The sequence below is a fragment of the Oncorhynchus gorbuscha genome, linkage group LG20, assembly GCF_021184085.1.
Source record: "Oncorhynchus gorbuscha isolate QuinsamMale2020 ecotype Even-year linkage group LG20, OgorEven_v1.0, whole genome shotgun sequence".
Lineage (NCBI taxonomy): Eukaryota > Metazoa > Chordata > Actinopteri > Salmoniformes > Salmonidae > Oncorhynchus > Oncorhynchus gorbuscha.
The window spans coordinates 28,409,453-28,432,231 of record NC_060192.1 but is presented as its reverse complement, the minus strand read 5'-3'; the positions used below and the strand labels follow the sequence as shown (position 1 = coordinate 28,432,231).

Genomic DNA, 22,779 nt, shown 5'->3' with positions numbered 1-22,779 from the left:
CAGTTTAGGACCTCAGAGTGGGGTGAAGGTTCACCTTCTAACAAGAAAACGACCCTAAGCACACAGCCAAGACAATGCAGGAGTGGCTTAGGGAGATGTCTCTGAATGTCCTTGATTGGCCCAGCCAGAGCTCAGAATTGAACCGATCGAACAGCTCGGGAGAGACCTGAAAGTAGCTGTGCAGCAAAGCTCCCCATCCAACCTCACAGAGCTTGAGAGGATCTGCAGAGACTGGAAGAAACTCCACAAATACAGGTGTGTCAAGCTTGTAGCATCCTACCCAAGAAGACTCGATGCTGTAATCGCTGCCAAAGGTGTTTCAACAAGGTGTTGAGTAAAGGGTCGGAATACTTATGTAAATGGAATATTTTAGTTTTTTACATTAACAGTCAAAAGTTTGGACACCTACTCATTCAAGGGTTTTTCTTTATTTGTACTATTTCCTATATTGTAAAATAATAGTGAAGACATCAAAACTATGAAATAACACATGGAATCATGTAGTAACTCCCCAAAAATGGTTAAACAAATTAAAATATATTTTAGATTCTTCAAGTAGTCACCCTTTGCCTTGATGACATCTTTTTTCACCTTCCACAGGACAACCACCCTACGCACACAGTCAAGACAACACAGGAGTAGCTTCAGGGCAAGTCTCTTGAACTTTTATTTTTATTTTACCTTTATTTAACCAGGCAAGTCAGTTAAGAACAAATTCTTATTTTCAATGACGGCCTAGGAACAGTGGGTTAACTGCCTGTTCAGGGGCAGAACGACAGATTTGTACCTTGTCAGCACAGGGGTTTGAACTCACAACTTTCCGGTTACTAGTCCAATGCTCTAACCACTAGGCTACCCTGCCGCTTGAGTAGCCCAGCTAGAGCCCGGACTTGAAGCCGATTGAACATCTCTGGAGACCTGAAAATAGCTGTGCAGCAACTCTCTCCATCCAACCTGACAGAGCTTGAGATGATCTGCAGAGAAGACTGGGAGGACCTCCCCAAATACAGGTGTGCCAAGCTTGTAGCATCATAACCAAGAAGAGTCGATGCTGTAATTGCTGCCAAAGTTGCTTCAACAAAGTGCTGTCTAAAGGGTCTGAATACTTAAGCAACTCTGACATCAGTTTTTTTGCAGTAAATTAGCAAACATTTCTTAACCTCTTTTTGCTTTGTCATTATGGGGTATTGTGTGTAGATTGATGAGGGGTAAAACAACGATTTAATCCATTTTAGAACAAGGCTGTAACATAACAAAATGTGGAAAAAGTCAAGGGGTCTGAATACTTTCTGAAGGCACTGTATGACTGTCATGTAGGGTCAAATAAGGGTGTTTTCAGTTATAGTAGTTGTAAGTTATAACTCGGGCCCATAGCTTTTCCAGGTGAGATCATGTCAGGACCCTTACTTTAGCACCAGGTCTTTAGCCATAAGGGTTATTTAATGGAACATTTGTTTTTGCTTAAAAGAAAGTTTCCAGTCAAGTGACCAGGCCTGCTGAGCCATATCTAACAACCCACACAGGGAGTCAACAGTTTCGACATATCCCATTGCCTTCATTGGTATTTTTTCCAAGGACAGCTGACTAATAGTACATGTAAGTAGGAGGTATTGCCGTGGCGTTATCCTTATTCTAAGCCCTTTATGTCGGCTGTAGTGTGAAGTTGGCTTACATTTCAAATCCTACATCCTATGGTATCATGTGATATCTTGTTTGCTGGGCTCAACGCTTAAAGTTTCCAATGGTGCTCTGGCCATCCTGGCCTCCATTGAACTGCTTTCTTTCTGCACAACAGGATAAAGGGATGACATCATTTTGTCAATACAAAGGCTCAGACATCACACTCCTTCCCCTCTTTGAGTCCCTCCACAAGACTGTACTGGTGAAACTAGTGTTCCTTTCAGAGCACATCCTTCAAACTTGTAGTCAGAATACTAGATATAAATGTTTTACATTGCATAGTGTGCATCACATGGGTGGCAGGGTAGCCTAGTGGTTAGAGCGTTGGACTAAGAACTGGAAGGTTGCAAGTTCAAACCCCCGAGCTGACAAAATACAAATCTGCCGTTCTGCCCCTGAACTCTGTTCCTAGGCCGTCATTGAAAATAATAATTTGTTCTTAACTGACTTGCCTAGTTAAATAAAGGTAAAATAAATATGGGGGGTAAAGAACAGGTAGTTTGGTTTAAATTCTGCTACTTTATGAATCAGTCAATCCATTATATGCTACTTGAAGCCATGTTGCAAAAATGCTACATTGCAAATAAAAGACTATCCCTAACTGAAACACAGTTGAGAATTACCTTTCGCTGATAGAAATATATAAATGATCTTGAATTCACAACTTCCATCTTATTCATATAGGTTAAACCACCATATGTGACAGTATTGCTTCAGTCCCTCTCCTTGCCCCTGCCTGGGCTCGAACCAGGGACACTGCACACATCAACAACTGACACCCTCGAAGCATCGTTACCTATTATTGCTCCATAAAAGGCACAGCCCGTGCAGAGCAAGGGAAACAACTACTTCAAGGTCTCAGAGCGAGTGACCGATTGAAACACTCATTAGTGCACACCCCGCTAACTAGCTAGCCTTTTCACACCGGTTACACATACACCCAATGAAAACCTACAAGACTAAACATGTGGTTTTTAAAGGAAATGTACAAAAAAAATCTAAACAGAAAGGCCTCACCCAACATGGCACTCTTAATGAATCAGTCACTATGGCATCCCTAAATATTTTCTAACATGAATCATTCAGTATCGTTCAGGTAGAGTAGGACCCTAGAAACAAACCAAAACAATGAAGAACTTATATAAGTTTAAACCTCAAAATATTCAAATATCAATGAGGCATAACTTACAGAATTTTTACATGTTTTATTTAACCTTTACTGAACTAGGCAAGTCAGTTAAGAAGAAATTCTTATTTACAATGACGGCCCAAAACCGGACAATGCTGGACAAATTGTGCACTGCCCTATGGGACTCCCAATCATGGGCAGATGTGATACAGTCTGGATTCAAACCAGGGACTGTAGTGATGCCTCTTGCACTGAGATGCAGTGCCTTAGACTGCTGCGCCACTCAGGAGCCCAAGCACACAGTACCAGTCCAAAGTTGACACACCTACTCATTCCAGGGTTTCTTTATTTTTACTATTTTCTACATTGTAGAATAATAGTGAAGACATCAAAACTATGAAATAACACATATGGAATCATGTAGTAGCCTTATATTAATTTTTTTTATTTTTTAAAGCAACAAATCAAAATATATTTTATATTTAGCCACCCATTGCATTGATGACAGCTTTGCATTCTCTCAACCAGCTTCATGAGGTAGTCACATGGAATGCATTTCAATTAACATGTGTGCCTTGTTAAAAGTTAATTTGTGGAATTTATTTCCTTCTTAATGCATTTGAGTTGGGTTGTGAAAAGGTAGGGGTGGTATACAGAATATGTCCCTATTTGGTCATATTTTGCCATATTATGGCAAGAACAGCTCAAATAAGCAAAGAGAAATGACAGTCCATCATTACTTTAAGACATGATGGTCAGTTAATCCAGAAAATGTCAAGGAAAGTTTCTTCAAGTGCAGTCGCAAAAACCATAAAGCGCTATGATGAAACTGGCTCTCATGATGACCGCCACAGGAAAGGAAGACCCAGCGTTACCTCTGTTGCAGAGGATCAGTTCTTTAGAGTTACCAGCCTCAGAAATTGCAGCCCAAATAAATCCTTCAGAGATCAAGAAACAGACACATGTCAACATCAACTGTTCAGAGGAGATTATGTGAATCAGGCCTTCATGGTCGAATTGCTGCAAAGAAACCACTAAAGGACACTAACAACAAGAAGAGACTTGCTTGGTCCAAGAACCACGAGCAATGGACATTAGACCAGTCGAAATCAGTCCTTTGGTCTGATTAGTCCAAAACTGTGATTTTTGGTTCTAACCGCCGTGTCTTTGAGAGACGCAAAGTAGGTGAACGGATGATCTCTGTATGTTGTTCCCACTGTGAAGCATGGAAGAGGAGATGTGATGGTGCTTTGCTGTCAGTGATATATTTAGAATTCAAGGCACACTTAACCAGCATGGCTACCACAGCATTCTGCAGCGATACGCCATCCCATCTGGTTTGAGCTTAGTGGGACTATCATTTGTTTTTCAACAGGACAATGACCTAACACACATCCAGGCTGTGTAAGGGCTATTTGACCAAGGAGAGTGATGAAGTGCTGCATCAGATGACCTGACCTCCACAATCATCCGACCTCAACCCAATTGAGATTTTGGGATGAGTTGGACCAGAGAGTGAAGGAAAAGCAACAAACAAGTGCTCAGCATATGTGGAAAATCTTTCAAGACTGTTGGAAAAGCATTTCAGGTGAAGCTGATTGAGAAAATGCTAAAAGTGGGCAAGGCAAAAGGGTGGCTACTTTGAAGAATTTCAAATATAAAATACATTTTGATTTGTTGAACACTTTTTTTTGGTTAGTACATGATTCCATACGTCTTATTTCATAGTTTTGATGTCTTATAACATTTTTAAAAACAACCCTTGAATGAGTAGGGGTGTTCAAACTCTTGACTGGTACTGTATATGTGAAAGAGCAGGCCATAAAAAAATCCATATGTATGTATGTATATATATATATAAAACACACACAATAGTCCTATTTCATTAAATAACATTTTAAAAATAGAATGTATTCATGGTTTATGCCTATCAAAAAGGTGTCACATATAAAGGGAGTGTGTGGTTCATAACAGTCTAAATGTGACAACCCACAAGGAACTATGAATCAGCAATAAGAAACAAAGTAGGTCTCTAGGTCTATTAAAAAGGTTTATTTAAAGATGCACTATGAAGAAATCACTCCGCTATTTCCGGTTTGCAAAAATTCTAATCATTTGTTTAGTCTCAAACTGAAATGATGCAATCAAAGTATAGTGTAGAGAATCAGTGTACCATCTAAACCAGTGTGAAATATATTTTCCTTAACTGAAAATATTGTAATTTCAGCTGGTGTACAAAACCAAAAGTAAAAGACTTAAACTTTTAAGGACGGGATTTCTACGTGAATGTGGTGAAGTCACCCAAAAAGTTACATATTGCAGCTTTAAGGCAACAGAAAGCATCATACTTACGTCAAATGTGTAATATTGTATGAGTTACTTCACAAATCTTGAATCAGCATATCCAAAATGTTGATCCAAAATATCAAACTTGTGATAAGTGTATAAAATGAAGCCATCTACACTGTAATATTGTAACAAGATCTCATAAAAATTAAATTTAATCTTAATGTAACATACTTTCATAAACATGGAACCATGTGAGAATGATCAATATATGTAAATGAGTCCCTTGTTTCCCATATTAGCTACTACATTCATCAAATAGGAATGAATTGAGAGCAATTCTTTGTTCCCATTTGACAAGAGATTTTAAGAAACGACCAAATCCAGGTCTAACACCCAGGATTCTTTAGAATCAAAAACATGACAACATACTCTATTCGAATGCATATAACTCGTTGAAACAATCAAGTAACAACACATCTTAGCGGGAAAATCCTTAGTTGAAACAATAAAGCGCCACATGACACTAATTTGGGCAAAAAGCTGAGTGACTGGCCTGGAGAAATGCAAAATATTCAAATTAAATCGACAGTGAAAAGTACTGACCATACAAGATATCAAAATTATATTTTTAAGCATGTTTTGAGGCTATACAGTGTTTACTTACATGTACAATGTTTACAACAAAAAAAATGTAAAATATGCTTATATATGTTGGGTTCTGATGGGGTACAACAGTTGAACTAAGCTCATTAGGCATTTATAAAAGTTACATTCTTCAAGAATCAATGGATAAATATCATATACAGTGTTTATTTACATGTACAATGTTTACAAACATTGGTGTAAAATATGCTTATATATGTTGGGTTCTAAGTCCAAAAATTGCTTTAGCAATTGCAGATTGCCCCTTTAAGTCTAGGATAAATCAAATAATGCTCTGTTGTAGAGAAAAATATATATTTTGGTCTTACTCTCACCCCTATAACCTGGTCACCAGGTTTGACTGTATAGGGCTATCAGGCTTACATTATGAGGACCTAGCAATTTTACATGCCCTGCTTGGAATGGTTTACAGTGAAAACTGAGTAGATCACATGAATTATGGTCAACAGCTACTGCCACTAACCTTCTGTTTGCGACCCTCTGGTAAGTAACATGTAGGCATGGACATGCCAGATCAATAATCCTGTACACACTGCAGTAAACGAAGAGAGGTGCTCTGAAGCCTCAGTGCATTGGTTCGCCAATGTCAACGGTGACATTAATGTACAGAGGTGGCCTCTCAACTGATAGAGTACTGTAGGAGCAGGTGTTAAGGCCATCCTTTCTCCAGACTTTAGGTGTCCGTGCTAGCAAACGCATCCTGTGAAGGAGACATTATTTCAGAATGAGATGAATTCAACGACTAATAATATTTAGAATACAGCAAGATATTTATTATTGATGTGTCCACCGTGACTCACCTGTCTTTATTGATTTCATTGCCGCTATCTCTTTTATGAAATACCATGGTATAGCGTGCTATGAGAGGGGGGGGTCGTATAATTTCCATTTTCTGGAGCTCCACCCTAACAGAGACAAATTAAATCAATCATCAATCAATAACATTCCATATTGACTAAGATGTAATGAGAGATATGCAGAGAGGTCCAACATTTATCAGTGGTCTCACCTGATGCGAAGGTCATCATCCTCCCCACCCCATCCCCAGTAAGTGTTGGAAAAGCCGTTGACTTTGTGAAACTGGTCCTTCGTCATGGCCGTCACCCCTCCAAAGTACCCTTTGTATCGCAATCTACGACAGCAAAAAGACAAAAAACAAGACATCACCGACCTGTCCCCAGAACGCAATTAATAACCGAAATGTTTATGTTTGGACTTGGTAATGAATACTTATATTGATAGCAGCAACATCACTTGTCATACAAAAGCATGGATGCTGTTTTGATGGGCTATAGACATTTACCTGCTTTTAGATACAGTGCCTTGCGAAAGTATTCGGCCCCCTTGAACTTTGCGACCTTTTGCCACATTTCAGGCTTCAAACAAAGATATAAGTGTATTTTTTTGTGAAGAATCAACAACAAGTGGGACACAATCATGAAGTGGAACGACATTTATTGGATATTCAAACTTTTTTAACAAATCAAAAACTGAAAAATTGGGCGTTCAAAATTATTCAGCCCCTTTACTTTCAGTGCAGCAAACTCTCTCCAGAAGTTCAGTGAGGATCTCTGAATGATCCAATGTTGACCTAAATGACTAATGATGATAAATACAATCCACCTGTGTGTAATCAAGTCTCCGTATAAATGCACCTGCACTGTGATAGTCTCAGAGGTCCGTTAAAAGCGCAGAGAGCATCATGAAGAACAAGGAACACACCAGGCAGGTCCGAGATACTGTTGTGAAGAAGTTTAAAGCCGGATTTGGATACAAAAAGATTTCCCAAGCTTTAAACATCCCAAGGAGCACTGTGCAAGTGATAATATTGAAATGGAAGGAGTATCAGACCACTGCAAATTTCCCCTGACCTGGCCGTCCCTCTAAACTTTCAGCTCATACAAGGAGAAGACTGATCAGAGATGCAGCCAAGAGGCCCATGATCACTCTGGATGAACTGCAGAGATCTACAGCTGAGGTGGGACACTCTGTCCATAGGACAACAATCAGTCGTATATTCCACAAATCTGGCCTTTATGGAAGAGTGGCAAGAAGAAAGCCATTTCTTAAAGATATCCATAAAAAGTGTAATTTAAAGTTTGCCACAAGCCACCTGGGAGACACACCAAACATGTGGAAAAAGGTGCTCTGGTCAGATGAAACCAAAATTGAACTTTTTGGCAACAATGCAAAACGTTATGTTTGACGTAAAAGCAACACAGCTCATCACCCTGAACACACCATCCCCACTGTCAAACATGGTGGTGGCAGCATCATGGTTTGGGCCTGCTTTTCTTCAGCAGGGACAGGGAAGATGGTTAAAATTGATGGGAAGATGGATGGAGCCAAATACAGGACCATTCTGGAATAAAACCGGATGGAGTCTGCAAAAGACCTGAGACTGGGACGGAGATTTGTCTTCCAACAAGACAATGATCCAAAACATAAAGCAAATCTACAATGGAATGGTTCAAAAATAAACATATCCAGGTGTTAGAATGGCCAAGTCAAAGTCCAGACCTGAATCCAATCGAGAATCTGTGGAAATAACTGAAAACTGCTGTTCACAAATGCTCTCCATCCAACCTCACTGAGCTCGAGCTGTTTTGCAAGGAGGAATGGGAAAAAATTTCAGTCTCTCGATGTGCAAAACTGATAGAGACATACCCCAAGCGACTTACAGCTGTAATCGCAGCAAAAGGTGGCGCTACAAAGTATTAACTTAAGAGGGCTGAATAATTTTGCACGCCCAATTTCAGTTTTTGATTTGTTAAAAAAGTTTGAATATCTAATAAATGTCGTTCCACTTCATGATTGTGTCCCACTTGTTGTTGATTCTTCACAAAAAAATACAGTTTTATATCTTTATGTTTGAAGCCTGAAATGTGGCAAAAGGTCGCAAAGTTCAAGGGGGCCGAATACTTTTGCAAGGCACTGTATAGGTGGATAGGAGTTGAGAGCTGAGATACTTACTTGTACCCTGTGGCGTTCCTGCCGACCACTAAGTGTTTGGGCTGTTGGTCACACTTGTATAGGTTGTAGTCGTTCTCTGGAACCAGATCCACATCATGAAAAACGAAGCAATCCCAATCGTAGTCCTTGAGTGCCTCCAAGTACCCAACATTAAGTAGCTTGGCACGGTTAAACGTCACCTCTCCAGCCTGTCAAAACGAACAAATCAACTACAAACACCAATTTCATATCAGGCTCAAAATCAGTGCAGCACTTTCCCCCATCAATATTCTCCAGTCAAGTGAAACATGTTGAACATTTAAATACTCATCATGAAACGGTTATACAAATTTGAATTCACTCACAAATTTTTAGAGTGAACTGACATCATTTTCTGTTACTACACATCATGAGAGTAATACCTGGTGAATGACGTAGATGCTGTAGTGCAGCTGCTGCCTCTGAAGGAAGGGGTGCAGGTGATGCAGGAGGTAGAGGAGGTGTTTCTCCCGGTTACGATGGGGAATGAGGATAGCCACACTCTGCTGGGCGAGGCAGTCTGGAGGCTGGTATTGGCCCTCAGCCACTCCACTGTTCTCACTCTCCACCTCCTTAAGCGTTAGAGAGTCCTTAAATGTGAGGTTTAGGGCTCCTTCTGTAGATAGACAATAGTAGGCATAATGAATAAGGACGGACGATTAATTAGGGCCAACTTCAAGTTTTCATAACAATAGGTAATCAGCCTTTTTGGACGCCGATTATGGCTGATTACATTGCAATCCACGAGGAGACGGCATGGCAGACTGACCACCTGTTACGCGAATGCAGCATCAAAAGGACCTTGTGGCTGCAAGGAGCCAAGATAAGTTGCTAGCTAGCATTAAACTTATTTTATTTTAAAAAAACAATCTTCACATTATTACTAGTTAACTACACATGGTTGATGATATTACTAGGTTAACTAGCTTGTTCTGCGTTGCATATAATCAATGCGGTGCCTGTTAATTTATCATCGATTCACAGCCTCCAACTTCGCCAAACGGGTGATTTAACAAAAGCGCATTTGCAAAAAAAGCACAATCTTTGCACAAATGTACCTAACCATAAACATCAATGCCTTTCTTAAAACACAAGTATATATTTTTAAACCTGCATATGTAATTAAAATAAATGTATGTTAGCAGGCAAAATTAACTAGGGAAATTGTGTCACTTCTCTCATTCAGTGCAAGCAGAGTCAGGGTATATGCAGCAGTTTAGGCTGTCTGGCTTGTTGCGAACTGTGTGAAGACAATTTCTTCCCAACAAAGAGCGTAATTAATTTGCCAGAATTTTACATAATTATGACATAACATTGAAGGTTGTGCAACGTAAAAGCAATATTTAGACTTATGGATGCCACCCGTTCGATAAAATTTGGAACGGTTACGTATTTCACTGAAAGAATAAACGTTTTGTTTTCAAAATTATTGTTTCCGGATTTGACCATATTAATGACCAAAGGCTCGTATTTCTGTGTGGTTTTATTGTAATTAAGTATATGATTTGATAGAGCAGTCCGACTGAGCAGTGGTAGGCAGCAGTAGGTCGTAAGCATTCATTCAAACAGCACTTTACTGCATTTTCCAGCAGCTCTTAGCAATGCTTGATGCATAGCATTGTTTATGACTTCAAGCCTATGAACTCCCGAGATTAGGCTGGCAATAAAGTGTCTATAAGAACATCCAATAGTCAAAGGTATATAAAATACAAATGGTTTAGAGATAAATAGTCCTATAACTCCTATAATAACTACAACCTAAAACTTCTTAACTGGGAATATTGAAGACTCATGTTAAAAGGAACCACCAGCTTTCATATGTTCTCATGTTCTGAGCAAGGAACTTAAAAGTTAGCTTTTTTACATGGCACATATTGCACTTTTACTTTCTTTTTTGTTTTGTTTGGGCCATTGACAAACACAAACTGTCTTCAAACTTGGTGTTTATGGAAACCCACTGCAATGCTGTGCAATCTGCATCCCATAGGTGTAGGCCTATAGATTGATTCCATTTGAAGCCAGGACAAAAAAAAGACAATGATTTGGGGGATTGTCACAATATTTTATCTATAGAATGGTCCTTTGGAGGAAGGATTGTTGACATGTATATCTAAAAGCAGAATAATAATATATCTTTACAAATCCAAGTTGGCATATTTATGACATGTGGGCCTTACCCACCTTACTTTTAGAGTTATGATCCATTTTGTAAGCATCACCAACAGAGTGAATGTGAAAATGGATTCAAAATGGTCAACCTATGCTGGTGATTTGTATGATAAGTAATGATACAAGTAACAGGAGGGCTGTGATTGGTTACATTGTATACTATGCCAATTTCTCTGTATAAAATAGTCCAGAGATCTCACTCTGGAACTTTGATATGGCCGTAGAGTATCTTTTGTTCAACAAATTGGAGATAATCATGTATTTTTTCAAAATTAATTTTTATATATTTTAATATTCATAAATTAATGTAAGAAAATTGTTATTGAATTCAGAATCCTACTCATATTACAGAGCAAGCAGTAAAGCTTCATATACCACCAATCTACGAAACATTACGGAGTCTTTGAGTCCCCAAGCTATTGCGCACAGTGCATATAGCCTTGGATATCAACCACTCAAATTTAGCCTTAATGGGAGTGACCATATAATTATATGGGAGTGAACAACTTAGTACAGTACTTGTCATCATTTAATTTTAGCGAATCACACGACTGAGGCGTGGCTCTGTGCTTGTGGTGTGCTAGAGTACAGGGAGGGTTACACGGAACCCAAACTGGCTGCGCGCATGCGCCATCGTGCATGATTTAATTGTCCCCCCACACCAAACGCGATCACGACACGCAGGTTAACATATCAAAAACTCTGAACTAATTACATTAATTTGGGGACAAGTTGAAAAGCATTAAACATTTATGGCAATTTAGCTAGCTTGCACTTGCTAGCTAATTTTTCCTATTTAGCTAGCTTGCTGTTGCTAGCAAATTTGTCCAGGGATATAAACATTGAGTTGTTGTTTTACCTGAAATGCAAAGTCCTTTACTCCGACAATTAATCCACACATAAAATGGTCACCCGAATAGTTTCTAGTTCTCTCCTCCTTCTAGGCTTTTTCTTCTCTTGACTTTATATTGCAATTGGGAATTATCATAAATTAGGTGCATTTACCGCCACCGACCTCGTTCGTCTTTGTCACCCACGTGGGTATAACGAGTGAGGAGATGGCACATGGGTACCTGCTTCTATAAACCAATGAGGAGACGGTAGAGGCAGGACTTGCAGCGAGATCTGCGTCATAGATAGAAAGGAGTTCTATTTTAGCCCTTGGCAACACAGACGCTCGTTGGCGCGCGCGAGCAGTGTGGGTGCAATAATTGAATAATATAGATTTCTACATTTATTTTGCAATGCTTGCGCACATGATGCGAGAGGTATAGTCAGCCTGTTTAGGGGTAGTGTTGTAGGAGATGATTAAGCCAATGCCTACGTGCCGGGAGATTCTCATGGCTCTCAGTACTGAATAACGAAGGCCAAATTTGACATGTTGGTCCATCAGACTGGGAATGAGATAATCACAGATTGCTACAGTATGTGAAAATAATCCAAACGAGCCATAGCCTAGCAGTGTTAAGGAGTAATAAATGCTTGTTACACAATCCCTACATAAAACATTAAAGTATTTACTTGATTACCAATGTTATTCTCTCCACATTAAGCCACACCGTACATAATGTTCTTTAAAAGGAATGATATAGTAACGTGGCATTATCATCGTTCTTTACAAGGAATTATACAGTAACATGGCATCATCAGTATGTAGTTTATAGAAAGACCTGTATCAAGCTTACAATTACATCTGTGGATACTCGGAGTCTGTACTTACGGAGCAGTGGCGATTTCTCAGGACAGCTTTGTTTTGGTGGTGAGGTGTCAGGGAGAGGATTGGAGAAGACCTGTGTCACTGATCTCCACGAGTTTCCTTCTCCTCCACTCAGGACCTCAGTATTATCTGCAAGTGTTTGCACTGGCAAAAGGGTTCCCTGAATTGCTTTCACTGTTTCACCGGAAAAAGTGGCGTACCAAGCCAAGACGGAAACGGAGAGCAGCAACAGTATCATATACTTGCACTTGCGGAAAAACATAGACACAGCAGGACAGACTCCCATGGTTTCTCAGTTGTAGATGTTCAGCGTCAAATCCCCCAAAACGTGGTAGGCTTCAGTCTTGGTTTACGACATCTAGTTCTCCTCTGCAGCAGCCACAGAAGGAATAACTGGGTAAAGAGCACCAGTACCCCTGATCACTCATCCCATGACACAACATTCTGAGGAAGTTTCATAATCATTGTCACTAATGTAAAAATAAAAAGCATTAGGCCTACTTTTAATTATTTTGTTGATTTTCCACTGGTGCAAAGTTTAAATTCAGAGAAAATCCAGTCCATGTGAACGAAGGTGGGTCACTCAATTCTTCTGCCTGTTGTACCTGGACATGAATTAAGAAATATTTACATTTTCATCGACACTACCTACTTGCATTTATAGCATTCCACCAGGGCATTATGCCACAACTAGCCTTCGGCACCCAGGCTTCAGTGAATGCCTGTGACAAAGGCTTATGCGACAACAGAATTCACAGTAGGCTACTTTACCATGGCTGTACACTCACTGTGGTGTTTAATCTATATACTCCCGCCACCCAAAAGGAAAAGTAACTGAAGTGGAACAGTTCTCTTTTCCTCTTCACTCACATCTGTTTGTTCTTTGGTTTCATGTTGTTGACACGGCTTCAAGACATTGTCTTTCAATGCACACAATTCATGGATGTCCTGGATAGTAATCCTAGGCTGTAATTGTAGACTGCTTTTGTGTGTGCTTAGCTTAAAACACATCACATTGCCAAGTTGTTCTTATTTCTCCTTCTCTTCACATAACCAAAATGGGATACCTATAATCCTAATCTAAACTGTGTTTAGGCAAGCTAAAATGACTAAAGAACAGGCCCATGACAAAAAATAACTAGTTGATGTAAAATGGTAACTTTACAAATTGGCAGCTAACTTGTTAGCTAGCTACCTATTAGGTGTTGTGGAATTGAAACATGACATAGCTAGTAGCCTTCTGCCCAACTGTTGTGACAGAGTGAATGTATTTGTTTTTTTTATGCTGCCTGCTACACATTCAATGTTACTCAAACTGGCAGTAGCTAGCTAACGTTGACTAGATTGGTGTCGACATATTTTTGGCTGGTCAAAGTTGGATAGAGTTGATTAAGCACCACGCAAAATTAAATACTACGTTCACCTGATTTGCAAACTCTGAACAGTGACACATACTTTAGAAGATGACAAATGGTTGCAGTGTTATGCAACCAAGAGGCTAGCAGATAGCTAACTAGCTAGCAGTAAGTAGGTCGTGAAGTGTATCGTTATCCAATGCAAATAGCATTGTAACGTTAGTTAGCTAGCCAGCGAACCGCTACTGCGACCATTGTGTCAGATATTTGGTAGAAAGGTAGAAATTATATACCAAAATACAAGTTACGTTTTTACGCAGCATTTGCCGTTTTTAACGACAAAAAAATGTTTTTCTTGTAGAAGGAAGATGTCTTGCCTGTGAGATGCCTCGAGTTGTGATGTTGTTTTGGGCTGGATCCTGGCTGGCTACTACTTTCGCAAACATCGTTACGTGGAAGGAGGATGTGAGCGTTTGGACCAGTTTCAAGACTCATGCCGGGTTCCAAAGAACTTTGAACTCGGAAAAATACGTGGTCAAATATTTTATCTTCGGAAAATCGGGGTTCTAGAGATTTGTAATTCCGAGTTGGATGACCGTTCAAATCGATTTTCCCAGTCGGAAGGCAGATAATTCCGAGTTCCCAGTTGTTTTGAACGCGGCACCACAAGTGAACATGAAGGGTTATGCGATTATAATGACAGAACTACATGAGTTTGTATTTTGAATTTCGTGGTTGCAAGTCAAATTGGCAAATGTGTCATTTAATTTTGCAAGTTTATATCATAATGCGTGACAAATTAAACAACGATCACACACTTGTAACTTTACATTTGAATACATTCAATAAGATTTGTAAGGACAATTGTAAGAATTATTACAAAGCCATTTACGAGTTTGAATATTCTGCTGTGAATCAAAAATAAATTTGCAAATGTTGAATCTGCGCACGCTCTGAATTCTGTGACATTCCCATTGCTTAATTCCACTGTCTGTTTATTGATTTATTGACTGAAAACGTTGGCATGGTGGAGAAAGGCTGCATGTTGTCAGATGTTTAAATTACCTTAGTAGTTAGTAAAAATGTGAAAAACAATTGGCGTGCGAGTTTCAGTGGCCTTACAGGTTCGTTACAAATTGGTGACAGAGGTGGGATCAGCACATCAACTAGCGAGCTTGGCTAACTTTTCGGGGCTTGAACAGAGCTTTTTTTTACCGAGCTCCGCACCAAACTTAAGAAAGATTGTGAAAAAAACTAGTTTACAGTCATTACTATTTTTATTTGTTCAAGATAAGAACTTTCCTGTGACTGGAATAAGAATTGGATCATTTATTTCTGCATGCGAAGTCGTGACAAAAAAAAGAAAGGAAGAAGCTAGCCGTTCTATTGCTAATCAACAAGAGAGAAACGTGCTTATAGACAACTGCCATAACTACGCTTGCCCTATGGATAATATCATGCTTTCGAATGCTGTTGAAGATGACAAATTCCCCTCTTTACCGGTTACTCCGTCCAAACCTCCACCCTCCAAAAAAAAACAACGTGAACTCTGACATCGTGACTACCCTCTCCTTACTAATCAATTCCAGGTCTGAAGCCATTGAGGAAATGGCAGGCGTGAACACCATGTTTATCAAAGGCTTGAAAAAGACCTGAGTTTGTATGTGGTGAAATCAAGGATGTGAAAACGAGAGTGGCAAAAGTTGAAAAAAAGTGTGAAAAGAATAACATTGTCTACCATAGACATCTCACTGATCTGGAACAATACACAAGAAGATGGAACCTGAGACTAACACGGAACCCAAACCAGCTGCGCAAATGCGCCATTGTGCAGAAATTTATATTGTCCCCATATGCCAAACGCGATCACGACATGCAGGTTAAAATATCAAAACTAAACCAATTACATTAATTTGGGAATAGGTCGAAAAGCATTAAACATTTATGTCAATTTAGCTAGTTAGCTTGCACTTGCTAGCTAATTTGTCCTATTTAGCTAGCTTGAAGTTGCTAGCTAATTTGTTCTGGGATATAAACATTGAGTTGTTATTTTACCTGAAATGCACAAGGTCTATGCGGGAGGCGGATGGTTAAAGAACGCCTTGCATGGCTAAACATGGAGTTTTCTAGCTGAAGTATGTGTTCATTAAAAGTAGTTAAACCTATGCCCCGGTTTGTCATTATATAAGGAACAAACATAACACGGTGTCAGATTGGTAGTCGCTATGACGAGACAAAGATAAGAGAGAAGTAACTCTGCAAATTTCCGTGACGAAAATGGAACATTCTACCACAAGTCAAGTGACGTGAGTAGTCGAAGATGCTAGCTTGCAAGAGCGAGGTCAACAAGCCGCAGCAGCGAGAGTGACAGCAGCGAGAGCGACAGCAGCGAGAGCGAGGCTGCATTGGAATCTGTTGACGAGCAAGTTGATGAGCAACATAAGAGAAATTGACACTCTTCCTGTTCTGCGTCATGGATAGGCTTAGTCCTCCTACTCCTATGCAGTTAACAGGCAATTTAGCTTACAATTGGAAACAAGCAGAGATTCAATATCTACCTAGCAGCCAGTGGTGCAGGGGGAGATGATGACAAATTGAAAGCTTCCATTTTTCTGCATGTTATTGGAGAGAATGCATTGGACAGTTACAATAGCTTTCAGCAAGACGAGGCAAACTTGACATTGACTGTGCTAATGGCTAAATTTTAGGAGTACTTTGTACCAAGCCAGAACATCACGTTTGAGAGATACAAGTTTTTCTCTCATGTTCAGAAACGGAGTCAGTCTTGACCAGTATTTGGCTGAGCTGAACACACTGAGCAAAACGTGTGAATTTCAAAATCTGAAAGACTCACTAGTGAAAGACAGGATAGTCTGTGGCATACTTGATAATGGACTCAAGGAGAGATTGCTGCGTGAGCAAGATTTAACTTTGGATAAAGCAGTGAATATGTGTCGAGCAGCTGAAACCACCAGAGCGCAAGCTAAATGTGAGCGGGAGCTGTACTTCCTCAGTGGTAGGGAGGCGAGCAGGCCAGAGGTGGATGAACGCAGTGCCCTTGTTTGGGTGTAGGGCCTGATCAGAGCCTGGAGGTACTGAGGTGCCGTTCCCCTCACAGCTCCGTAGGCAAGCACCATGGTCTTGTAGCGGATGCGAGCTTCAACTGGAAGCCAGTGGAGAGAACGGAGGAGCGGGGTGACGTGAGAGAACTTGGGAAGGTTGAACACCAGACGGGCTGCGGCGTTCTGGATGAGTTGAAGGGGTTTAATGGCACAGGCAGGGAGCCCAGCCAACAGCGAGTTGCAGTAATCCAGACGGGAGATGACAAGTGCCTGGATTAGGACCTGCGCCGCTTCCTGTGTGAGGCAGGGTCGTACTCTGCGGATGTTGTAGAGCATGAACCTACAGGAACGGGCCACCGCCTTGATGTTGGTTGAGAACGACAGGGTGTTGTCCAGGATCACACCAAGGTTCTTAGCGCTCTGGGAGGAGGACACAATGGAGTTGTCAACCGTGATGGCGAGATCATGGAACGGGCAGTCCTTCCCCGGGAGGAAGAGCAGCTCCGTCTTGCCGAGGTTCAGCTTGAGGTGGTGATCCGTCATCCACACTGATATGTCTGCCAGACATGCAGAGATGCGATTCACCACCTGGTCGTCAGAAGGGGGAAAGGAGAAGATTAGTTGTGTGTCGTCTGCATAGCAATGATAGGAGAGACCATGTGAGGTTATGACAGAGCCAAGTGACTTGGTGTATAGCGAGAATAGGAGAGGGCCTAGAACAGAGCCCTGGGGGACACCAGTGGTGAGAGCGCGTGGTGAGGAGACAGATTCTCGCCACGCCACCTGGTAGGAGCGACCTGTCAGGTAGGACGCACAGTATCGAAGGCAGCCGATAGATCTAGAAGGATGAGAGCAGAGGAGAGAGAGTTAGCTTTAGCAGTGCGGAGCGGAGCGCCTCCGTGATACAGAGGAGAGCAGTCTCAGTTGAATGACTAGTCTTGAAACCTGACTGATTTGGATCAAGAAGGTCATTCAGAGAGAGATAGCGGGAGAGCTGGCCAAGGACGGCACGTTCAAGAGTTTTGGAGAGAAAAGAAAGAAGGGATACTGGTCTGTAATTGTTGACATCGGAGGGATCGAGTGTAGGTTTTTTCAGAAGGGGTGCAACTCTCGCTCTCTTGAAGACGGAAGGGACGTAGCCAGCGGTTAGTGATGAGTTGATGAGCGAGGTGAGGTAAGGGAGGAGGTCTCCGGAAATGGTCTGGAGAAGAGGGGAGGGGATAGGGTCAAGCGGGCAGGTTGTTGGGCGGCCGGCCGTCACAAGACGCGAGATTTCATCTGGAGAGAGAGGGGAGAAAGAGGTCAGAGCACAGGGTAGGGCAGTGTGAGCAGAACCAGCGGTGTCGTTTGACTTAGCAAACGAGGATCGGATGTCGTCGACCTTCTTTTCAAAATGGTTGACGAAGTCGTCTGCAGAGAGGGAGGAGGGGGAGGAGGATTCAGGAGGGAGGAGAAGGTGGCAAAGAGCTTCCTAGGGTTAGAGGCAGATGCTTGGAATTTAGCGTGGTAGAAAGTGGCTTTAGCAGCAGAGACAGAGGAGGAAAATGTAGAGAGGAGGGAGTGAAAGGATGCCAGGTCCGCAGGGAGGCGAGTTTTCCTCCATTTCCGCTCGGCTGTCCGGAGCCCTGTTCTGTGAGCTCGCAATGAGTCATCGAGCCACGGAGCGGGAGGGGAGGACCGAGCCGGCCTGGAGGATAGGTGACATAGAGAGTCAAAGGATGCAGAGAGGGAGGAGAGGAGGGTTGAGGAGGCAGAATCAGGAGATAGGTTGGAGAAGGTTTGAGCGGAGGGAAGAGATGATAGGATGGAAGAGGAGAGAGTAGCGGGGGAGAGAGAGCGAAGGTTGGGACGGCGCGATACCATCCGAGTAGGGGCAGTGTGGGAGGTGTTGGATGAGAGCGAGAGGGAAAAGGATACAAGGTAGTGGTCGGAGACTTGGAGGGGAGTTGCAATGAGGTTAGTGGAAGAACAGCATCTAGTAAAGATGAGGTCGAGCGTATTGCCTGATTTGTGAGTAGGGGGGAGGGTGAGAGGGTGAGGTCAAAAGAGGAGAGGAGTGGAAAGAAGGAGGCAGAGAGGAATGAGTCAAAGGTAGACGTGGGGAGGTTAAAGTCGCCCAGAACTGTGAGAGGTGAGCCGTCCTCAGGAAAGGAGCTTATCAAGGCATCAAGCTCATTGATGAACTCTCCGAGGGAACCTGGAGGGCGATAAATGATAAAGATGTTAAGCTTGAAAGGGCTGGTAACTGTGACAGCATGGAATTCAAAGGAGGCGATAGACAGATGGGTAAGGGGAGAAAGAGAGAATGACCACTTGGGAGAGATGAGGATCCCGGTGCCACCACCCCGCTGACCAGAAGCTCTCGGGGTGTGCAAGAACACGTGGGCGGACGAAGAGAGAGCAGTAGGAGTAGCAGTGTTGTCTGTGGTGATCCATGTTTCCGTTAGTGCCAAGAAGTCGAGGGACTGGAGGGAGTAGGCTGAGATGAACTCTGCCTTGTTGACCGCAGATCGGCAATTCCAGAGGCTACCGGAGACCTGGAACTCCACGTGGGTCGTGCGCGCTGGGACCACCAGATTAGGGTGGCCGCGGCCACGCGGTGTGGAGCGTTTGTATGGTCTGTGCAGAGAGGAGAGAACAGGGATAAACAGACACATAGTTAACAGGCTACAGAAGAGGCTACGCTAATGCAAAGGAGATTGGAATGACAAGTGGACTACACGTCTCGAATGTTCAGAAAGTTAAGCTACGTAGCAAGAATCTTATTGACTAAAATGATTAAAATGATACAGTACTGCTGAAGTAGGCTAGCTGGCAGTGGGTGCGTTGTTGACACTACACTAATCAAGTCGTTCCGTTGAGTGTAATAGTTTCTACAGTGCTGCTATTCGGGGGCTAGCTGGCTAGCTAGTAGTGTGGTTTACGTTACGTTGCGTTAAAAGAACGACAATAGCTGGCTAGCTAACCTAGAAAATCGCTCTAGACTACACAATTATCTTTGATACAAAGACGGCTATGTAGCTAGCTATGTAGCTAGCTACGATCAAACAAATCAAACCGTTGTACTGTAATGAAATGAAATGAAAATGTGATACTACCTGTGAATGCGACCGGGTTGTTGAGTCCTATTCAGAAGACGTTGGCTAGCGTTGGCTAGCTGTTGGCTAGCTAGCAGAGTCTCCTACGTTAAGGACGACAAATAGCTGGCTAGCTAACCTCGGTAAATTAAGATAATCACTCTAAGACTACACACTCTAAACCTAAACAACACAATTATCTTGGAACGAAGATACGAAGACAGCAAAGACAGCTATGTAGCTAGCTAACACTACACTGATCAAGTCGTTCAGTTGAGTGTAATAGTTTTCCCAGTGCAGCTAATCAGTGGACGTTAGCTAGCTGGCTAGTGAAGACTACGTTAGGACGGCGAAATACGATAATTACGCAATTATCTTTGATACAAAGACGGCTATGTAGCTAGCTGAGAAGAAATTGCTAAGATTAGACAAATCAAACCGTTGTGCTATAATGAAATATAATGAAATGAAATGTAAAAAGTTATACTACCTGCGGGAGCAAGCGCCGATGCGACCACTCGCTCCAAACCGGAGTGGAGACTATGATGGATGACATCATTAACTGGAGGTCCACAAAAGAAGTGCACGATGCGAGAGGGAGACAAGTGCTGGACCAGACACGGAAAGTGAACCTAAAACTAAACAAGGACAAATGCGAGTTTGGTGTGAAAACACTTACCTTCGAGGGAGATGTACTTTCTGAGGACGGAGTCAAATCAGACCCGAGGAAAACATCAGCCATCAACAACATTGAGCGCCCGAAAAACAAGGACGATGCGAGACGCTTCATGGGCATGATCACCTACCTTGCAAAGTTCATACCTCAACTGTCAGTACAGTCCACTCCACTCAGATGTCTTCTGGAACAGAAAGATGAATGGGAATGGTCCCATGAACAGGAAAACTGCTTATAAAACCTAAAGAAGACAATCACAGAAGAGTCAGTGCTCAGGTTGTATGATCCAGAGAAAAGCACAAGGATTTTCTGCAGATGCGTCACAGTTTGACCTGGGAGCAGTCCTTCTGCAACAGCATGACGACACATGGCAACCTGTCGCATATGCGTCCAGAGCCTTGACAGGCGCAGAGACAAGGTATGCACAAATAGAGAAAGAACTACTGGCAAGCACATACATAAGGTTTCACCAATATGTCTACGGACAAGACTTCGAAGTAGAAACTGACCACAAACCATTGGTGTCAATCATGTGTATGCCACTGAATGATTGTCCATTGAGAATCCAGAGAATGTTGATCAGACTGCAAAAGTATGATGTGAAGATGATCTATACCCCGGGAAAGTTCATGTTCGCTGCCAACACTCTTTCTCGAGCAGTCGACAAGAAGGAGAGCTTCGACACACAGAAAAACACTGAGTTTCAGGCCTATGTCGACATGATCATAGCATCACTTCCTGTGTCTTCTGAGAGAATGGAGCAGATCAAAAGAGAGACTGCAGCTGACCAAACAGAGTTGAAAGAAACAACACTGATAGGATGGCCTGCGCAGAAAAACAACTGTCCACGGAGAATACAGGATTACTGGATGTGCAGAGCAGAGCTCACCGTTGTGGATGACACAGTGTTCAAAGGCAACAAGATTGTCATTCCCATGACACTACGCAAATAAATGCTACAGAAAATACACAAGGGCCACTTGGGTGATGAAAAATGCAAACGACGAGCACGAGAAGCAATGTACTGGCCAAGAATGAACCAGGAAATCAGCCAGACCACTGCTTCATGTGAACTGTGTTTGATCTACATGCCAAAGCAGCAAGCAGAGCCGCTAATGCCTCATCCAGTACCCAACAGACCCAACTACAAAGTTGGAGTTGACCTTTTTGACTGCAATGGCAAAAGTCACATTGTTGTTACTGACTACTACTCAAACTACTGTGAAGTAGCAACACTGCCAACGACCTCCAGCAAAGCTGTAATCACCTACCTGAAATCAGTCTTTGTAAGACATGGGGTTACGTCTGAACTGTACTCGGACAATGGCCCGCAGTTTAAGTTATGACTTCCGATCGTTCGCTAACGGGATTCTGACACAACACCTCCAGCCCCAACTACCCAAGGTCCAACAGCTTAGCAGAGAGTTCAGTCAAAATTGTCAAAGGTCTGATGAAAAATGCACACGATGGAAAGGAGGATTTCCTAAAAAATCTGATGATCTACCGCAGCGCACCGCTGCAGAACGGACTTTCACCTGCACAAATGTTGATGGGACGTCGCATCAGAACCAACCTTCCATGAGAACCAACCTTCCATCAGAACCAACCTTCCATCAGAACCAACCTTCCATCCATGAGGACTTGCTAACACCCAGAGGTGCTCAGAAACTCGCAAAGGAAAAACAGAAAGACAAAAAAAACAGCGACGCGACAAAATTGCAAGACACTTACCTGAACTGAAACATGGAGATCATGTACGACTCCGAGGTATCACTACAGGAATCTGGATGCAGCAAGGGTGTGTGCAGAGAGAAGTTGCACCACGATCCTATGAGATCCAAACGGAGCATGGATCACAACTGAGACGAAACAGAGTGGATCTAAGGCTTCAGCCATTCACTCACAGGACTGAGGATCATCAGGAGGATACTGCTGAAGCGTCAAATGCCTTTAGAAATGGACAATTCAGTC

The 22,779-nt window shown here is 42.2% G+C and overlaps 1 protein-coding gene across 5 annotated transcripts; it reads right to left on the bottom strand.

The window, feature by feature from the left end:
* Positions 1–4,840: 4,840 nt before the first annotated feature.
* b4galt4 (UDP-Gal:betaGlcNAc beta 1,4- galactosyltransferase, polypeptide 4) lies at positions 4,841–14,656 on the bottom strand. Of its 5 annotated transcripts, none has more exons than XM_046317757.1 (8): positions 14,287–14,656; positions 13,140–13,243; positions 12,642–13,031; positions 9,136–9,368; positions 8,735–8,922; positions 6,771–6,893; positions 6,562–6,666; positions 4,841–6,461 (listed from the first exon to the last, which is right to left on the bottom strand). In XM_046317757.1, the coding sequence occupies exons 3-8, from the start codon at positions 12,922–12,924 to the stop codon at positions 6,326–6,328; spliced, it is 1,068 nt and encodes a 355-aa protein (XP_046173713.1). In that variant the 5' UTR covers positions 12,925–13,031; positions 13,140–13,243; positions 14,287–14,656; the 3' UTR covers positions 4,841–6,325. The 5 variants fall into 5 exon arrangements, with proteins under 5 accessions (XP_046173713.1, XP_046173712.1, XP_046173711.1 ...); XM_046317756.1 differs by having other exon boundaries at positions 14,302–14,656; XM_046317755.1 differs by having other exon boundaries at positions 12,642–13,243.
* Positions 14,657–22,779: the final 8,123 nt, after the last annotated feature.

Bases quoted from the DNA above. Each gene is read 5' to 3' on its own strand.
- b4galt4 (XM_046317755.1), bottom strand. From the start codon at position 12,924: ATGGGAGTCTGTCCTGCTGTGTCTATGTTTTTCCGCAAGTGCAAGTAT. The intron at 9,369-12,641 runs GTAAGTACAGAC...GTCTATCTACAG, and splicing joins TGAGAAATCGCCACTGCTCC to AAGGAGCCCTAAACCTCACA. The intron at 6,894-8,734 runs GTAAGTATCTCA...TTGCTGTCGTAG, and splicing joins AGGAACGCCACAGGGTACAA to ATTGCGATACAAAGGGTACT.